We start from the raw sequence: 16,302 nt of genomic DNA on the forward strand, positions 1-16,302 counted from the left end.
TGTACATCTCTAACAAATGAAAAATAGTTAAGTACCTGGGGGCTGAGTCCGTGATAAGTCTGTGGACCAGACCAAGTTGAATCAATTGGGGAGCGTAATAATTACAACAAGAAGAAAAAAAGTTGAAGAAATACTACTTTTTTCCCACAGATAGACAGCCTAGCCGCTTAAAATGCGCAAACTCCCGAAGAGAATGAAAGGGGCGTTTACAATTCTTATTTTGGCTGGTCTGTAGCTTATTCTTTAGATGTTTAGGGCTGCTGGTGAACCATGATGTGCAGGATTAATAAAAGTGACACTGGACTAGCGCACCTGCCATTGTCTTTAGGGTGTCTATAGGTTTCCATCCAATTGGTGACAAATTTCCATGTGAATATTCAAAAATCTGCATAAAAACAATATGCGCATTTTCCAATCAGATTTGTTTCCATCAAATTGACCTGTGGATAAAACTCTGTGAGTAAATATGTAGTACACATAAAAATAACTTTATCACATAAATTCCCAGGTACCGAATAAAAAATACAAGTTAAATGGGTTTCCATCGCATCTTAATCTCTAGGCCTACTAACGGTTTTGTCACAAAAAAATTGTTGCGTAGGTACAGCGAGTGTGCCCACTCTGGTACTACACATGTGCTCCAGCGAACAGCTCGCAGATACAATGCAGCTATAGCCTACTACATGATGAGATAATTATGGACAAAAGTGGGGTTTTTGTGGGTTTTTTGTCAAACGGCAGCCAAGCATCGATTATCATGTCACCAGAATAAGACCCTCTGTCACGAATCCCGCTTTCTGAGTCTGTGTTTGCCTGTGTTTCTGTCCTGGAGTGTGTTTCCGGTGTCCTGGAACGCACCCTGTCTGGTTGCCGGGCGAATTAGCTTGTTGGGAGATCGATGTTCACCCGCACCTGTATCCCATCAGTAATCTGCACACCTGTCCTGATCATCACCTCTCCCCTTCAAAAGCTCTGACCTGACATCCATTCCCTGCCGGATCGTTAGCCATGAACATTACTCACCCGGATCATTTACCCCATTCCCGCCTGGTCGTCGGAGGATTCCGCTACCCCATTGGATCCACCTATTTACTCCCATCAACTCACCACCGCTGCCCGCTACGCCACCTGGATATATCTACCCATTCACATTCACTTGTAAATAAATACTCACCTTCTTCCTACTCTCCTTGTCCTGGTCTGCTTCTGGGTTCGATTTTGAAAGAACGTGACACCCTCAGTATTTATTAAAAGGAGCATCAAGCTCATCACTATGCACTTTCACCACCCTGTGAAGTTTATAATCATTTGTTTAATCTAGCCTAATATATTGCACGCTTTCCCATGATGTTGTGACCTTTTTATCCGACGTACTTTACTCACATAAAAAGGTTGGATGGAAACTAGGTTAATGTCAGGCCATGTTGATGATGCTGGAATTAGATTTTGGACGAACGTGTGCATGCTTACAGGAGACTTTTTAAGTAGCCTAATCAGATTAAAACACTGTGACTGGTTGTGATTATGCCACATATAAAATGTAACACATTTGAAAAGTTAAACAACAAATATGTTGACTATATTGAAGCGTTAGGTTCTAGGTGTGTGGAAAAGCTGCTTCGATTGGAGAGGAGGCAGAGCGCACCTTAAGCTTTCCTGAAAAACGGGGCCTGCCAGGTTATTATAGGACGACTTGGGAGAATGATGATCTGCAACAGACAGAGCATCTTAGTATCAGAAGTAAAAATACAGCCAGACTGGCCTGGTACTGTACCTTTCTAGACGTATAAAACTGTCGAGAGTACTAATCCACAAGGTGCCACTCTGCTGTTGAACCTCCCCCTACCTCCCCCTCCTCCTATTGTGCTTGTTGTGTGCACACTTACTGTATGACGTCAGAGTTGCTAGGCAACCTTGTGAGCAAACAGAATCCCTCTGTACAGAGGGGAAGTCCCATCCCGTTGATCGGAAAGTGCCTCTGCCTCCCCCTTGGCCCCTCCCCTCATTTCCCCTACCCTACCCTCTCTCCTTCCCCCGGATTCATGCACAAACACACACACACACACACACACACACACACACACACACACACACAACCAGCTCCACTCCTCTCTCTGTCCTCCACCTCCACTGTACATCTCCAATCTCCAAGCATGCATGCTCTACGTCTGAACTAGCCTTGCTGCAGCCTCATTATCACAGTGTAGTAGTGGTAGTGCTCTACAGAGCTGAGAGATGGGAGGCTGAGTATAAACTTAGAGGTAGTAATATCCACTCTCCTTTCCTCTCTTTTTTCTTCGCAAAATCAACAGTCTAAATGGCTGAACACCTTACTGCATGCAGTCCATTAGAACACTAAATAGAGAGAGGAGGTCTGGCAAAAGGATGGTTAGATTGATTCTCTGTCTGTGTCTGTGTGGGCTTTTTTCTCATTGGCTTTTGGCAAGTTTCTGACTCAGAAATAATAAGGGTTGCATGTTGCTCATTGCATGATTCATTCAATCATCAGGGGGGACCACAAGACCTGACTCTTCTTCCTGTGGAAAAACTTAAAAATAGAAGCCTTACTCATACCACTCACAGGTCATGTTTTGTCATTGTCCTGCAGACTGGGGGAGGTGTGTATCAAAAGGATTCCCCGATTCCTAGTCTGTATAATTGAGCTCATAGTATGCTCTGTCTTCCCTCATATTCTGATGACGTGCAGTGAAGGCATCATGGTTTGCATTTCACATATCACATGCATCATAGTCATTCTCCGATTTTTCGGGGAACTCCAAGTAAGTAACAAGATCAAATTTTCTTGTGAAATGACACACACACACACACACACACACACACACACACACACACACACACACACACACACACACACACACACACACACACACACACACACACACACAACCAGACAACCAGCTCCACTCCTCTCTCTGTCCTCCACCTCCACTGTACGTCTCCAATATCCAAGCATGCATGCTGTGCTGCTGCCCCATTATCACATGCCACCCTTGAACGTTGTTTGGACGTGGAAAGTTATCAGGTACGACAGAACTTTCATTTTGGAAAACACCTTTTTCTCTCTGACTGCCTGTGTCACGACTTCCGCCAGAGTCGGTCCCTCTCCTTGTTCGGTCGGCGTCGCCGGCCTCCTAGCCATCGCTGATCCACCTTTCATTTTCCATTTGTTTTGTCTTGTCTTCCCACACACCTGGTTCCAATTCCATAATTACATGTTGGTTATTTAACCCTCTGTTTCCCCCATGTCCTTGTCCGGAATTGTTTATTGTAAATGTATGTGCACGTTATGTCTGGCGTGCGAAGGGGTTTTGTCCCATTGTATATATTGTTTTTGTTCACGGTGATTTTTATTGTTAAACTGTGCCGTTGTAACACAGTCTCCTGCGTCTGACTTCTCTGCCGCCAGTACGCACTCATTACAGCCTGTGACTGGCTGTGAGACAGAGTAGAGAAAGGGGAGACTGATAGGCTACACATGGAGAATGTTTGTTTGGTCTATTTTAGTATATTTACAAAGTACATGACCGCAGGCTGACCAGTTTTGAACACATTTCTGTTTTTAGACTTCCTTCCAGGCTTGATTATCCAATAATTGGGATTCATACTTTATTTTTTTATTGCCTTCCTTCATTCTCAAACCCATAGCACCTTTATTCAACTCATCTGTTTACAGAAACAGTATGGCCGTGTCTGGGAAAATGCCAAGAAATGTCACTGTCTGAAAGTGACACTGTGGTGCTTCACAGTTGGATTTTTGCATCCATTCACCCTTGAGATAGACCTACACTAACTCAAATCTTCATTAGTCTAAGTGTATTCAATCAATTCATCTATATTTAGTCAGGATAGTCCACTCAGCAATTTGTGAAGTAATGGCATAACCAGGTGTCAACCTGAGCAAAAGTCATACTTATAGAACTTGAGCAATGGATATTGATTGATTCATCGAGTCATTTGTTAAGAACTGATGGGCAGGAAAACTGAGACGTGACCTCGCTAGCTCCAAATATGATGATTTCCATATATTCCACTAGCTTAGTACTCTCAAAGGAATATGATAATATTCTATTTTTTTGGGACTCCGAGTTGGAAGTAAACTGTTCCTGTGGGGAAACATATTCATATTTATTGCTGTTATGGGAGAGTAACAGAAATAACACCAGCCATGATTAATGGACAAACTGAAAAATGATGTTATGAAACTCTGGATCACACTAATGATCCAAATGAACAGGAAAGAAGATATTGTACCTCAGGTTTGATAAAGCTGTGCCAGGCTAGCTTGACAGATGTAACCTGGCCCAGTGCTGGCAAAGTACTGCCCAAATCAAACACCAACTGGGCACTTTAATTATATCGGGACACTAACACCCACCTGGCTCCCTGCCAGGCTCCCTCAAATAGTAAGAAAATATTGGAAGAGCACACACACAAGCTCAGACAATCTGCTCTCAAATGACTTTCCAGGAACTGGATGATTTGACAGGAACATGGACAAATGCAGACCATACTCATAGAGATCAGACCATCTGTGTTTGGTTGTATTGAGAATAGGTACTGAAAATAGGCCTAGATGCTGCCCCATAGTCTATGTACAGACAAAGGTCTCTTTATGTTTTCTAATGCCATTAGAGTAGTAGATCCTCCATATTGTCTGACCCCCTTTTCAGTAAAGTAGGAGAGAATGGGGTATGCTGAGCCATTTTTTACATTCAGCATCACTACTTTAACTTGATAGAAGTTAAGGGAAATATATATTATTCCTTCTAACAAAGATATTTACATGAGTGTACAAAACATTAAGAACACCTGCTCTTTCCATGACATATACTGACCAGGTGAATCCAGGTGGAAGCTTTGATCCCTTATTGATGTCACTTCTTAAATCCACTTCAATCAATGCGGATGAAGGGGAGGAGACAGGTTACATACAGAAGGATGTTTAAGCTTTGAGACAATTGAGACCTTGATTGTGTATCTGTGTGCCATTCAGAGGGTGAATGGGCAAGACAAAATATTTATGTGACTTTGAATGGGGTACGGTAGTAGTTGCCAGGCGCACCGGTTTGAGTGTGTCAATACCTGCAACGTTGCAGGGTATTTCACGCTCAAAAGTTTCCCATGTGTATCAAGAATGTTCCACCACCCAAAGGACATCCAGCTAACTTGACACAACTGTTGGAAGCATTGGAGTCAACATGGGTAAGCATCCCTGTTGAACGCTTTCAACACCTTGTAGAGTCCATGCCCTGATGAATTGAGGCTGTTCTGAGGGCAAAAGAGGGTGCCATGTTTTGTACACTCAGTGTATATTTCAGGATGTTGTGTATTCTTGGAATTCATGTAAACATCACAGTTTTGAAAACATAGCTTTTCCAAAAATGTGGTCTCTTGGCATAGGGACAGGGTAAGTTGAGCCGCCTTGGGGTAAGTGGGTGGCGGTGTCCTGTGACAGTGGGTGATGGTGCTGGTAGGTCAAGGTTTAATTTATGGGGATGTGGTATATTGCATATCTTAAATGCATGCCTGTATTTAGATATAGATCTCTCTGTTCAATATCACTTACCGTTCCAATTCTTGACCAGTTGTCTGGGACAGGGATGTTGTTTCAATGTGCCAATTTGTAGACAAGTTCTCTGCATTTGAGGCTACTAAGCCCATGAAACTGGTCCACAAGATTCTTAATATAATTAGCAAGCTCAGCCTCCATGTAGTCAGAAAAGACCTTGTGTGCCTCTGCTACTGTATCATTGCCTCTCCTTTGAACAGGTACATGTTTGTTTTCTTTTTTGTTCATGTACTGTACCTCTTCAGTGCCATTCAGTTTATTTTTTCATCCCTTGATGCTGCTCGAATGGACTTCTTCCCTTCTCTCACTTCCTTGCCTGCTCGCTCAAGAACCTGAAGGGGCTAGACCCCTGCTTGTTTTACGTTTGTGAACACAGGGCATGATGATATCTGCTCTATAACAATGCACTATCTTGAGTTCATATGCATGACACACTGCAACAATATTGTGCATTAAACTGGAACTGGCAACATGTTATAATCATTTGTATGTTGGCTATTGGCTCAACATACCACAAGGCAAATATTCTGACTATATGATCCCACACAATTAAAAAGATGCTAGGTTTGGAACCTCAAATGCTGTACAAAACAATCTTAAAACGTTCAACTTTGGTTTAGATACAAGCATCATGAAACCTATAACACAATACATTCATTTGACTTTGTCAAAATCTAACCTGGACTCAGGGGTAGACATAACATAGTAAAAATTAAATCTGGGGAAACTCAATATAGTCTGATATGTAACATTTTATGGTATGTATTCATTTGTGGATCTCCATCATCCATTTTGTATGAATGACAATTTGTTGTGGCTAACGTTAGTTAGGTTGCTAGGTGTCTAATGCTAATGTTATCTAGGTGGCTAAGATTAGCTAGGCTAGGGGTTAGGGTTAGGAATTAGGTTAAAGGGTTAAGATTATGGTTAGGGGAAGGGTTAGCTAACATGCAAAGTAGTTGCAAAATAACTAACAGTAGTAATTAGTTGCATAGTTTCTAAAATGCTAAACTTGTCCATGATAAGATTTGAACACGCAACGTTTGGGTTGCTAGTTGTTCGCTTCTTACACCTACCCATACACCCTGACAAACCACCCTCCTTTCATTTTTGTGAAGTAACCTTCTGTCTTTGCGTGTCCTGGATTTTCATGTGCTATGTTACATCTAGTCTATGAGACCTGGCTGGAAAGTCCTTTTTCTCTACCTAACTTGTTTACCACTTTTTCCATGTGGTTTCTTCCTTCATCTACTCCATGAAATGATGATCTCTTCCTAATTATTTGCCACATAATTCATTTTGTATCTGGTTTCCTAGAAACAACCCACTGGGCATAGACGTCAATTCAATGTCTATTCCACATTGGTTCAACATAATTTCATTGAAATTAAGTGGAAACAATGATGATTCAACTAGTGTGTGCCCAGTGGGAAGGGCTGGCTCAACTTATCCCACTCTCCCCTATAGTATACTTTTAGTGCCACCCAGGGCTTGCCAATGTACACTTTTCCCCACCATACAGTGCCTTGCGAAAGTATTCGGCCCCCTTGAACTTTGCGACCTTTTGCCACATTTCAGGCTTCAAACATAAAGATATAAAACTGTATTTTTTGTGAAGAATCAACAACAAGTGGGACACAATCATGAAGTGGAACGACATTTATTGGATATTTCAAACTTTTTTAACAAATCAAAAACTGAAAAATTGGGCGTGCAAAATTATTGGGTATCAGTACCGAGTTGATGTGCAGGGGTATGAGGCAATTGATGTAAATACTGTATACATATAACTAGGAATAAAGTGACTAGGCAACAGGATAGATAATAAACAGTAGCAGCAGTGTATGTGATAATAAATATAATAAATATAATAAAAAATATATGTATATGTTTGTGCAAAAAGGGTCAATGCAGATAGTCCGAGTAACTATTTAACAAACTATTTAGCAGTCTTATTGCTTGGTTCATCGGTACCTCAGTCCCAGTGATGTACTAGGCCGTACGCACTACCCTCTGTAGCGCCTTGTGGTCGGATGCCAAGCAGTTGTGATCTGCCTATATCAAACTAGGTCTCTCTAGTCATCCCTCCTCTCTGGGCCTTTCAAATCAGCTTATGCTTTACAATACCTGGAAGTAATTTAATTTTTACTATTCTGATTCTCTCAGAATTTACACTGCATTCTCTCTCATTATTGTTCTGTCAGTCTACACTTGAGGTCTACCTAACTAGTATACTAAATCTCTCTTGTAATTTCCCCCTCCTCTTTCTGCCAATCAAGTCATCCCATGCCACAGTACTGTTAAATAATGTAGTTTTACCTAGAAGTAATTTCATCTTTACAACTTCTAGGAAGAGAATGCATCAGAAAAGCTCTCATAGAATTGGATCAGTTGCAAATCACAGTGTGTGTCTATTCAGTATTCTTGCACATGTTGCATGCACGTGTGTAAATGTGTATGTGAACATGAATGTGTGTGTGTTTGCGTTTGTGCATCTGTATACACGCGCGTGTGTGTGTGTGTGTGTGTGTGTGTGTGTGTGTGTGTTTGTGTTAGTACATATGTGGTTGACGAGATTCAACTTTGATCTCTCCACACCAACCCCAGGAGTCCAATCTACACCTCTGTGATGAGCTCCCATGGCTAACATCATCACCTAACTCTCACTGAGGGTAGGGCAGCTATCATCACACAACCTTGGCCTCAGTTATAGGTCCTCTCCCCGATCCTTCCCCTGTGTTGCTGTTTCTCCTTCTGTTGCATTTACACCAAGTGTCAAACTCATTCCACGGTGGGCTGAGTGCCTGTGGGTTTTCTTTCCCCTCTTGATTGATACATTTGATTGATAAATTAATGTCACAAATTGGTAAGGAGCTCCCCTCACCTGGTTGTCTAGGTCTTAATTAAAAGGAAAAGCCAAAAACCTGCAGACACTCGGCCCTCCGTGGAATGAGTTTGACACCCCTGATTTACACCTTACAGATGTTTGATGCTTGAATCTTTCTCCCCACCCTCCTCCCTGTCCATGAACGGGTACATTTTGTGTGAGTGTGTGTGTGTGCGCAAACATGTGCGCATTTGTGTGTGTGCATGTGTGAGTGTGCGTGTGTCTATGAACTGGTAAAATGCTGTGCATTTTCCACCTGGCTGCATCCCTGTGAGGATGTCCACCCAGAGAGATATATTGATTTCTCCTCCACAGAGCAGAGCTGGCTCCATTTAGGAGCGACACTTTTTAACTCTACGTACTGTATGTGGTTTTTGTTTATCCAGGACGGGATAAACAACAGGGGTATAACCTTTCTGTTTGTATTCTATGTATGTACTCTGTGTTCTTAAATGGTGAAAGATGGTTTGATAAAAGCTAAGCTGCACATTCTCTCTATTCCCCCCCTCCCCTATCTATCTAGGTCATTATAGGTTATTGGTGCAGCAGACCTGCTAAGGGACCCTGTGTGGACTGACTGTGGGCTGTGGACATATCACTTCCTACCAGAGATGAGGGGAACAGCTTGAGTCTGACGTCAGAGAGCGGGAAAGACCTAGAGACCTGCCTCTAGCTGGACCTCCATATCACATACTGCCCGTCCTTATCCCCCTTCCCCCACCCCACCATCTCTGGCGTCTGTTTCTACCACCACCTCCACTCACTGGGAAGGATTTGGGATGACAGTTAACCTCCTCAGCTCTACCTCACTCCTCTTCACCACCCAGGGATAACCAGCACTAGAACCTCTGTACCCTGAGAGGTACACTACCATCCTCCCTCACCTCCCCCAGCTGGCATCATGATGGGAGATGGAGTTGGGAACTGGGAGTGTCTGAGTCCGTCTGAGTTTGGACAGCTGCAGCAGTACAGCGAGTGTGAGTACTAGCAATACCTGTTGTACCCATAGGTAAATTGAGCTAAAAATGCCAATACCTTTGTCAGACCTGGGTCAAATACTGCACATTCAAACACTGATCTTGAGTTAATTTTCGCCAAAAGTGCAAACTAAATCAATGCATTTGTCCCAGGTCGGATACCTGTGATACCCTTAGGTAACCAGCATGAGAGTCAATTGCCAGGTTGTGCAAGGAGCAGGGATGGAAATTTGAAATAATTTCACTCTTCGAATAATATCCAGATTTTTGGAGGGGATATCCAGATAGTCGAAATACATGTGTTTTTAAAAAAAGGTTGTTTGTACTGGGGTACTTGCATGCTGCTGAGGCTGTGAAACTCGGGGGAGAGTGGCTTGCTGCTGTTGCAGCGGGGCTGGGGAGGGGGAGGCAGAGGCTTGGGATATTTCGTTGCACTCCCCGTTCTTGTCTACAGCAACTCCATTCAGACTAAACATCAGCCTACCTGTCAGTTGCTCGTTGTAGCCTACTCCTTCTCATTTTTATTTTTTTATTTTACCTTTATTTAACTAGGCAAGTCAGTTAAGAACAAATTCTTATTTTCAATGATGGCCTTTGAACAGGGGTGGCAGGTCGCCTAATGGTTAGAGCGTTGGACTAGTAACCGGAAGGTTGCAAGATCAAATCCCTGAGTGAACAAGGTAGAAATCTGTCAAAATCTGTCATACAACCGTCATTAAAAATAAGAATTTGTTCTTGACTGACCTGCCAAGTTAAAAAAGGGTAAAATTAACAGGAACATTTAGCTAACTTCATTTTGTAATTTTAATTCCAATTTGCATGGATTAGAATGGAGTCTATGACTGCAGTGCCACTTTGATTGGCTGACAATAACAACAACTTTCATGAGTGAAACCTGTGTGGCTGCACTGTCTTTTTATGGGGCGAACGTCATAAAAACTACATTCAAAAGTCTGTTTCAGCAAATTAAGAGCTTGAAATGTCATGTTATATCATTGTGTGGACATGGATCATCTAATCAAGTAAGTAATCAAATACTAACATCTGTTCGGATATTTGAATATTTTATTTATTTAACCTTTATTTAACCAGGAAGGGCTCATTGAGATTTAAAATCTCTTTTTCAAGAGCGTCCTGGCCAAGATAGGCTGCACCAAGTCATTAAACAACATGAAAAACTACAAGTAATCTAGTAAAAACCATAGAATTCACAAGAGTATAACAAAATCAAAAACAGCAAATTAACAACATTGACAGGTCAGGGAATCAGTCTCAAGATCATTCATCAGTGATTTAAAAATACCAATCGGGACAAGTTCTTACAGTTTAAAAGTATTTTGTAAGGCATTCCAAGACCATGGCGCAGAGTACATAAAAGCCCTTTTACCAAATTCAGTTCGGACATTTGGAACAGTTAGCAGGATAAAGTCCAGCGAACGAAGAGTACCCACCACATTTCTGAACAATAAAAATGCCCAAATAAAAAGGTAGTAAACCCCCCAAATGGCTTTGTAAATAAAAGTATACCAGTGCCTGAGCCTACGAGTGACTAGAGAAGGCCAGCCAACCCTGGTATACAAAGTGCAGTGGTGCGTAAGGATTTTATAGTTTAAAATAAATCTCAAAGTGCCATAGTAAAGGGTGTCAATTGATCTCAAACACTGAGCGGGAGTATTCATATATAAAATATCCCCATAGTCTAGTAAAGGCAGTTTAAAATAAATCTTTTTTGTAGGTTGTTGAAAGTGCCATGGTAAAATCTCCTTGGGTGGTCAATTGATCTCAAAAACACTGCTTATTTTTGTCAGTATTGAGGATAAGTATTCATATAATAAAAAAGCAGTATCCCCATAGTCTAGTAAAAATGAAATTTTGCATTTTGCATTTAAAAATTTGGCATAAAGCCTTAACAGACATAAAGACAACAATTTAAATTGACATAAGACAATCAAATGAGTTCTATCAGACAGATAGTTAGCAAACCATGCAACTGCATGCTCTGAAAGACCTACACTCGACAATCTCTGCCTTAGTATAGCATGATCAACTGTATCAAAAGCCTTAGAGAGATCAATAAAAAGTGAGACACAGTGCTGTTTTTTTATCAAGGGCTTCAGTGATATCATTTAAAACCTTCATGGCTGCTGTAATTGTGCTATGCTTCTTCCTGAAACCTGATTGGTACATTAATAAAATAGAGTTATTAAATAAAAACTCTTTTAGCTGTTCATTCACAAGCGTTTTTAGTATTTTCACCAGGGGTGACAGCTTTGAGATTGGCCTATAATTATTTAAAAGAGTTGATCTCCCCCTTTTAAAAGTGGTAGGGTTAGATTATTCCAGGGTTAGATTGAACAGATATGTAAGTGGTTCAGCTATGAAATCAGCTGCCAGATTTAAAAAGCAGGGATCCAAAAGATCAGGACCTGCAGGCTTTCTCTGATCTAAGGATTTCAGGGCTTTATTTACCTCCTGCACTGAGAATGGCAAAAAGCTAAAAGTTTGACCAGCTCTCACTGGTTCATCCACACAGGGTTGTACAGAGACAGAGGACACTGAATCAAACAGCCTGCCAGGTGATACAAAGTGCTCATTGAAACAATTCAGCATTTCAGTTTTGTCATATACAGCAACAGAGTCCTTCAAAACACATGACAGTAATTCATTAACATTACTGTTACCAGACATAGAATTAATAGCCTTCCAAAACTTTCTAGGGTCATTCAGGTTATCAGTGGTAACAGACAAAATATTCAGACTTGGCCTTCCTGAGAACAAAGAGAAGAAAGAAATATTTGAATAACCATGGCTATTCCGAGTAAGGAGAGGCCAAAGCAATGCAGCTCCCCCTTTGAAGCCTAACTTCCTACCCATTTGCCTAGGTGGTATACCTTAGGCTGTTGTTTTTCTTTGTGCTTGAAGTTAAGTGATTCATGCAGACTAGTATTTTTCCCCTCCCAATTGACTATTTCTAGCATTACACTATTTTGCTTGATTTTTCCTTTAATGAGGTGACTCATCCGTATCAGCAGTCTTCCCACCACAGACATTTGCTAGTCAAAAGAGAATACATCACTAGTCTGGCTTTCCCTCTAATAGATTAGATTTCGTTTTTCACTTCCTTACAACCTATTGAGCCGATACAAAGCCACACAACAACTAAATAGATTGTGGTGTCTGAGAGAAACCTAGTTTTTCTATCTGAGCATTCCTATATGCATAGACTTACTGTACCTAAGAACACAGTACTTATATTCCTTGGACATATGCAGTACATCTGTTGTCTAGGGATATACTCAAGTGTTGAGTGAGCTTGTCATTGAAACAGAAATGGATTAAATACAAAGTCTAACAAATAAACGGTTCTGTGTTAGATTACATCACCTCTAGTAAGGACAAATTGCTATTGTATATCTTTGCCTTGTTCATCTGTGTAATTTATTGACAGCCACAGCTAACAATACTACTCCTGGCTCTTTCTTTTTCATTCTCTCTATCCAGAAACACTTGTTTGTTTTGGTTTATTTTATTTGATGTAGTTTGGCTCAGTAACAGACGAGCTGGAAGTAAGCAATACTGTATGTGACTCCATATGTGTCCATGGTGAACAGTCAATCTCTACAGCCAACTAAACCACTAAGTGGTACTGTACATTCCTGCGTTGAAACAGGTGAAAGGTACACACTCAGTAGGTGCGTTTGTGTGGATGCTAAATATCACCCAGTATTAATTCACTGGCGTATCACTGGGCCACTCAAGGACATTCAGAGACATGTTCAGAAGTCACTCATATGTTGTCTTGGCTGTGTGCTTGGGTCATTTTCCTGTTGGAAGGTGAACCTTCGCCCCAGTCTGAGGTCCTGAGAGCTCTGGAGCAGGTTTTCATCAAGGATCTCTCTATGCTTTGCTCAAGTCATCTTTACCTCGATCCTGACTAGTCTCCCAGTCCCTGCCGCTGAAAAACATCCCCACAGCATGATGCTGCCACCACCATGCTTCACCGTAGGGATGATGCCAGGTTTCCTCCAGATGTGAAGTTTGACATTAAGGCCAAATAGTTAATTATTGGTTTCATCAGACCAGAGAATCTTGTTTCTCATGGTCTGAGAGTCTTAGGTGCCTTTTGGCAAACTCCAAGTGGGCTGTCATGTGCCTTTTACTGAGGAGGGGCTTCCGTCTGGCCACTTTACCATAATGGCCTGATTGGTGGAGTGCTGCAAAGATGGTTGTCCTTCTGGAAGGTTCTCCCATCTCCACAGAGTAACTCTAGAGCTCTGTCAGAGTGACCATCGGGTTCTTGGTCACCTCGCTGACCAAGGCCCTTCTCCCTCGTGCGGCCAGCTCTAGGAAGAGTCTTGGTGGTTCCAAACTTCTTCCATTTAAGGTTGATGGAGGTCATTCAAATCAAATCAAATGTATTTATATAGCCCTTTGTACATCAGCTGATATCTCAAAGTGCTGTACAGAAACCCAGCCTAAAACCCCAAACAGCAAGCAATGCAGGTGTAGAAGCACGGTGTGTTCTTGGGGACCTTCAATGCTGCAGAATATTTGTTGTACCCTTCCCCAGATCTGTTACTTGACGCAGTTCTGTCTCGGTGCTATACGGACAGTTCCTTCGATCCTCGTGGCTTGGTGTTTGCTCTGACATGAACTGTCAACTGTGGGACCTTATATAGGGTGCGTTCATAAATTCACTCTGGAGTGTCAAAGAACTTTCAGAATGTGCTCTGGGCATTCGTAAATTCATAGCGTTGTCAGATTGTCTGTTTGTTAATTCAGGGTGTTTTGCTCTCTGAGCATTTAGAGCGCACACTGGACGCTCTGGCCGAGGAGTAGGGTTGATGCGAGCATTCTGACCTCACAACGGCAGTCAAGCACCCAAGCTAACTGGCTAAAGTTAGCTAGCTTGCTAGCTACTTCCAAACATAAATAAGAGAACACCTTACTCTGACCATTTTACTTGCCTTAATAGCTGGTTAGGCTGTTTTCATGTTATCCAGAGCTTTGGTGACCGCAACAATTGAACAAAGCTTTTTTGTTTACTGACACCGGCCATATTCAGCGGGTGTTGAGTGTTCGTAAATTTATCAGTTATTCTGCGCTCTTGCACACTCATGTCCAATCAATTGAATTTACCACAGGTGGACTCCAATCAAGTTGTAGAAACATCTCAAGGATGATCAATGGAAACAGGATGCAGCTGAGCTCAATTTTGCACCTGAGCTCAATTTAGAGTCTCATGGCAAAGGGTCTGAATACTTATGTAAATAAGGTATTTCTGTTTTTTGTTTTAATACACTTCTAACTAATTATAAAAACCTGTTTTTGCTCTGTCATTACGAGGTGTTATGTGTAGATTGATGAGGATTTTTTTCTATATAATCCATTTTAGATTAAGGCTGTAACGTAAGAAAATGTGGAAAAAGTCAAGGGGTCTGAATACTTTCCGAAGGCACTGTATATATATTATTTATCCTGAGCTCCACTCTGAGGCCTGTTTTCTGTCCCTGGCTGAACATCCCCTCTCCGCAGAGCAGAGTGATAAAGGGCTTGTTTATTTTGATGCTGCTGTGCTAATGAGAGGAGGATATTTGATATCTATTTATGCTGGGTTGCTAATGGGCCCTCAGTCACATGTACTGTAGCACCTAGACCCCTGGTGATGGTGATGGAGATGTGTCTGGGACCTGCTGTCAGGGACCACAATGCTGGCGGTGGCTGAGTGGGTGGGTAGATGGGTGGGTGGCAGTGTCTGTTATACCGTACACCAGATTGGAGTTAATTAAGTACTTGTTTATCTTTCAAATACTTTTTGTGTTTTATTGAGCCTGCCTTGAGTGACCCGGTAGGTGGGGTTTGCACTTTTGGGACTATTCCATTTGTTCCATTGTGCGAGACAAGCTTAGTGCATATGAAGTATTTGAAAGAATGCAAATACTATTTGAACCCAGGTCTGGTGTGTTGGATGGATGACCGTGTCTGTGTTCATGTTACTATATACATGACATGTGTCTGTTTCCAATATGGGTTAATAAAGGAGAGATATAATATGTGAGGTGAAAGGTTAGTGTCCATTACAAAGCCACATGTCAGTTCAATGAGCCCAGCTGCACTACACTGAAAAGCTTGCTTCGTCCCAACTGGCACCCTATTCCCCCACAGTAGTCTAGCATAATGTACTGCACTGCATTGAGAATAGGGTGCCGTTTGAGATGCAGCCGTTCTTTTACTCAGTGTTCTGGTCTTATCTTCCCCTTGCGTTACATACTAATTGGCTCAGTGCTGTTTTTCTCTTCTATAAAGAATTAATAAAGGAAATGAAGTTGGAGGCAAAGGAATGCTGATGACGTACGATGCTGATTTACTGTTAACCTTCTAGCTATTGGCTGTGATTATTCAGTCCCCACTGCATTTAGCCTACTGGCTTCTGTTCTGTTGTGATTCAATGAGAGTCTGCCTTACATTTACATCAAAATGTTGGTCATTCAGCAAATGCTCTTATCCAGAGTTGTAGTGACAACAAAGAAAACAGATTAAACTAGCTACAGCTACAGTCTAGTTATCTGTCTGATCTGGTTAATGGATGCTGTTATGGTAAATACACTGGATATACTGGACATATGTTGTCTCAGTTCATGATCTATTAATAACTGATTCAGCGAGCAAATACTTTATGATTGCTCAGATCAGAGATTTGCCTCGGTGCGTGTACCTGTGCTTTGCATACACTCATACCTGCATGCATAGATGTGTTTGAGCAATTTAGTGAATCAGAATGCCTTCTCCAGAGCCGGCCCTAGCCACTGGGCGACATAAGCGACCGCTTAGGGCAGGGTTTACCAAAC

The 16,302-nt window shown here is 41.8% G+C and overlaps 1 protein-coding gene across 1 annotated transcript in view; it reads left to right on the forward strand.

The window, feature by feature from the left end:
- LOC112224251 (diacylglycerol kinase gamma) overlaps window positions 1-16,302 on the forward strand; it is a 165,948-nt gene that overhangs the window by 23,180 nt on the left and 126,466 nt on the right. The window contains exon 2 of the mRNA XM_042319263.1: window positions 9,001-9,454. Coding sequence (XP_042175197.1) covers window positions 9,379-9,454 — 76 coding nt within the window. The 5' untranslated portion in view covers window positions 9,001-9,378. The remainder of the gene's footprint in view (window positions 1-9,000; window positions 9,455-16,302) is intronic.

The sequence above is a fragment of the Oncorhynchus tshawytscha genome, linkage group LG03 (genome assembly GCF_018296145.1).
Source record: "Oncorhynchus tshawytscha isolate Ot180627B linkage group LG03, Otsh_v2.0, whole genome shotgun sequence".
Taxonomy (NCBI): domain Eukaryota; kingdom Metazoa; phylum Chordata; class Actinopteri; order Salmoniformes; family Salmonidae; genus Oncorhynchus; species Oncorhynchus tshawytscha.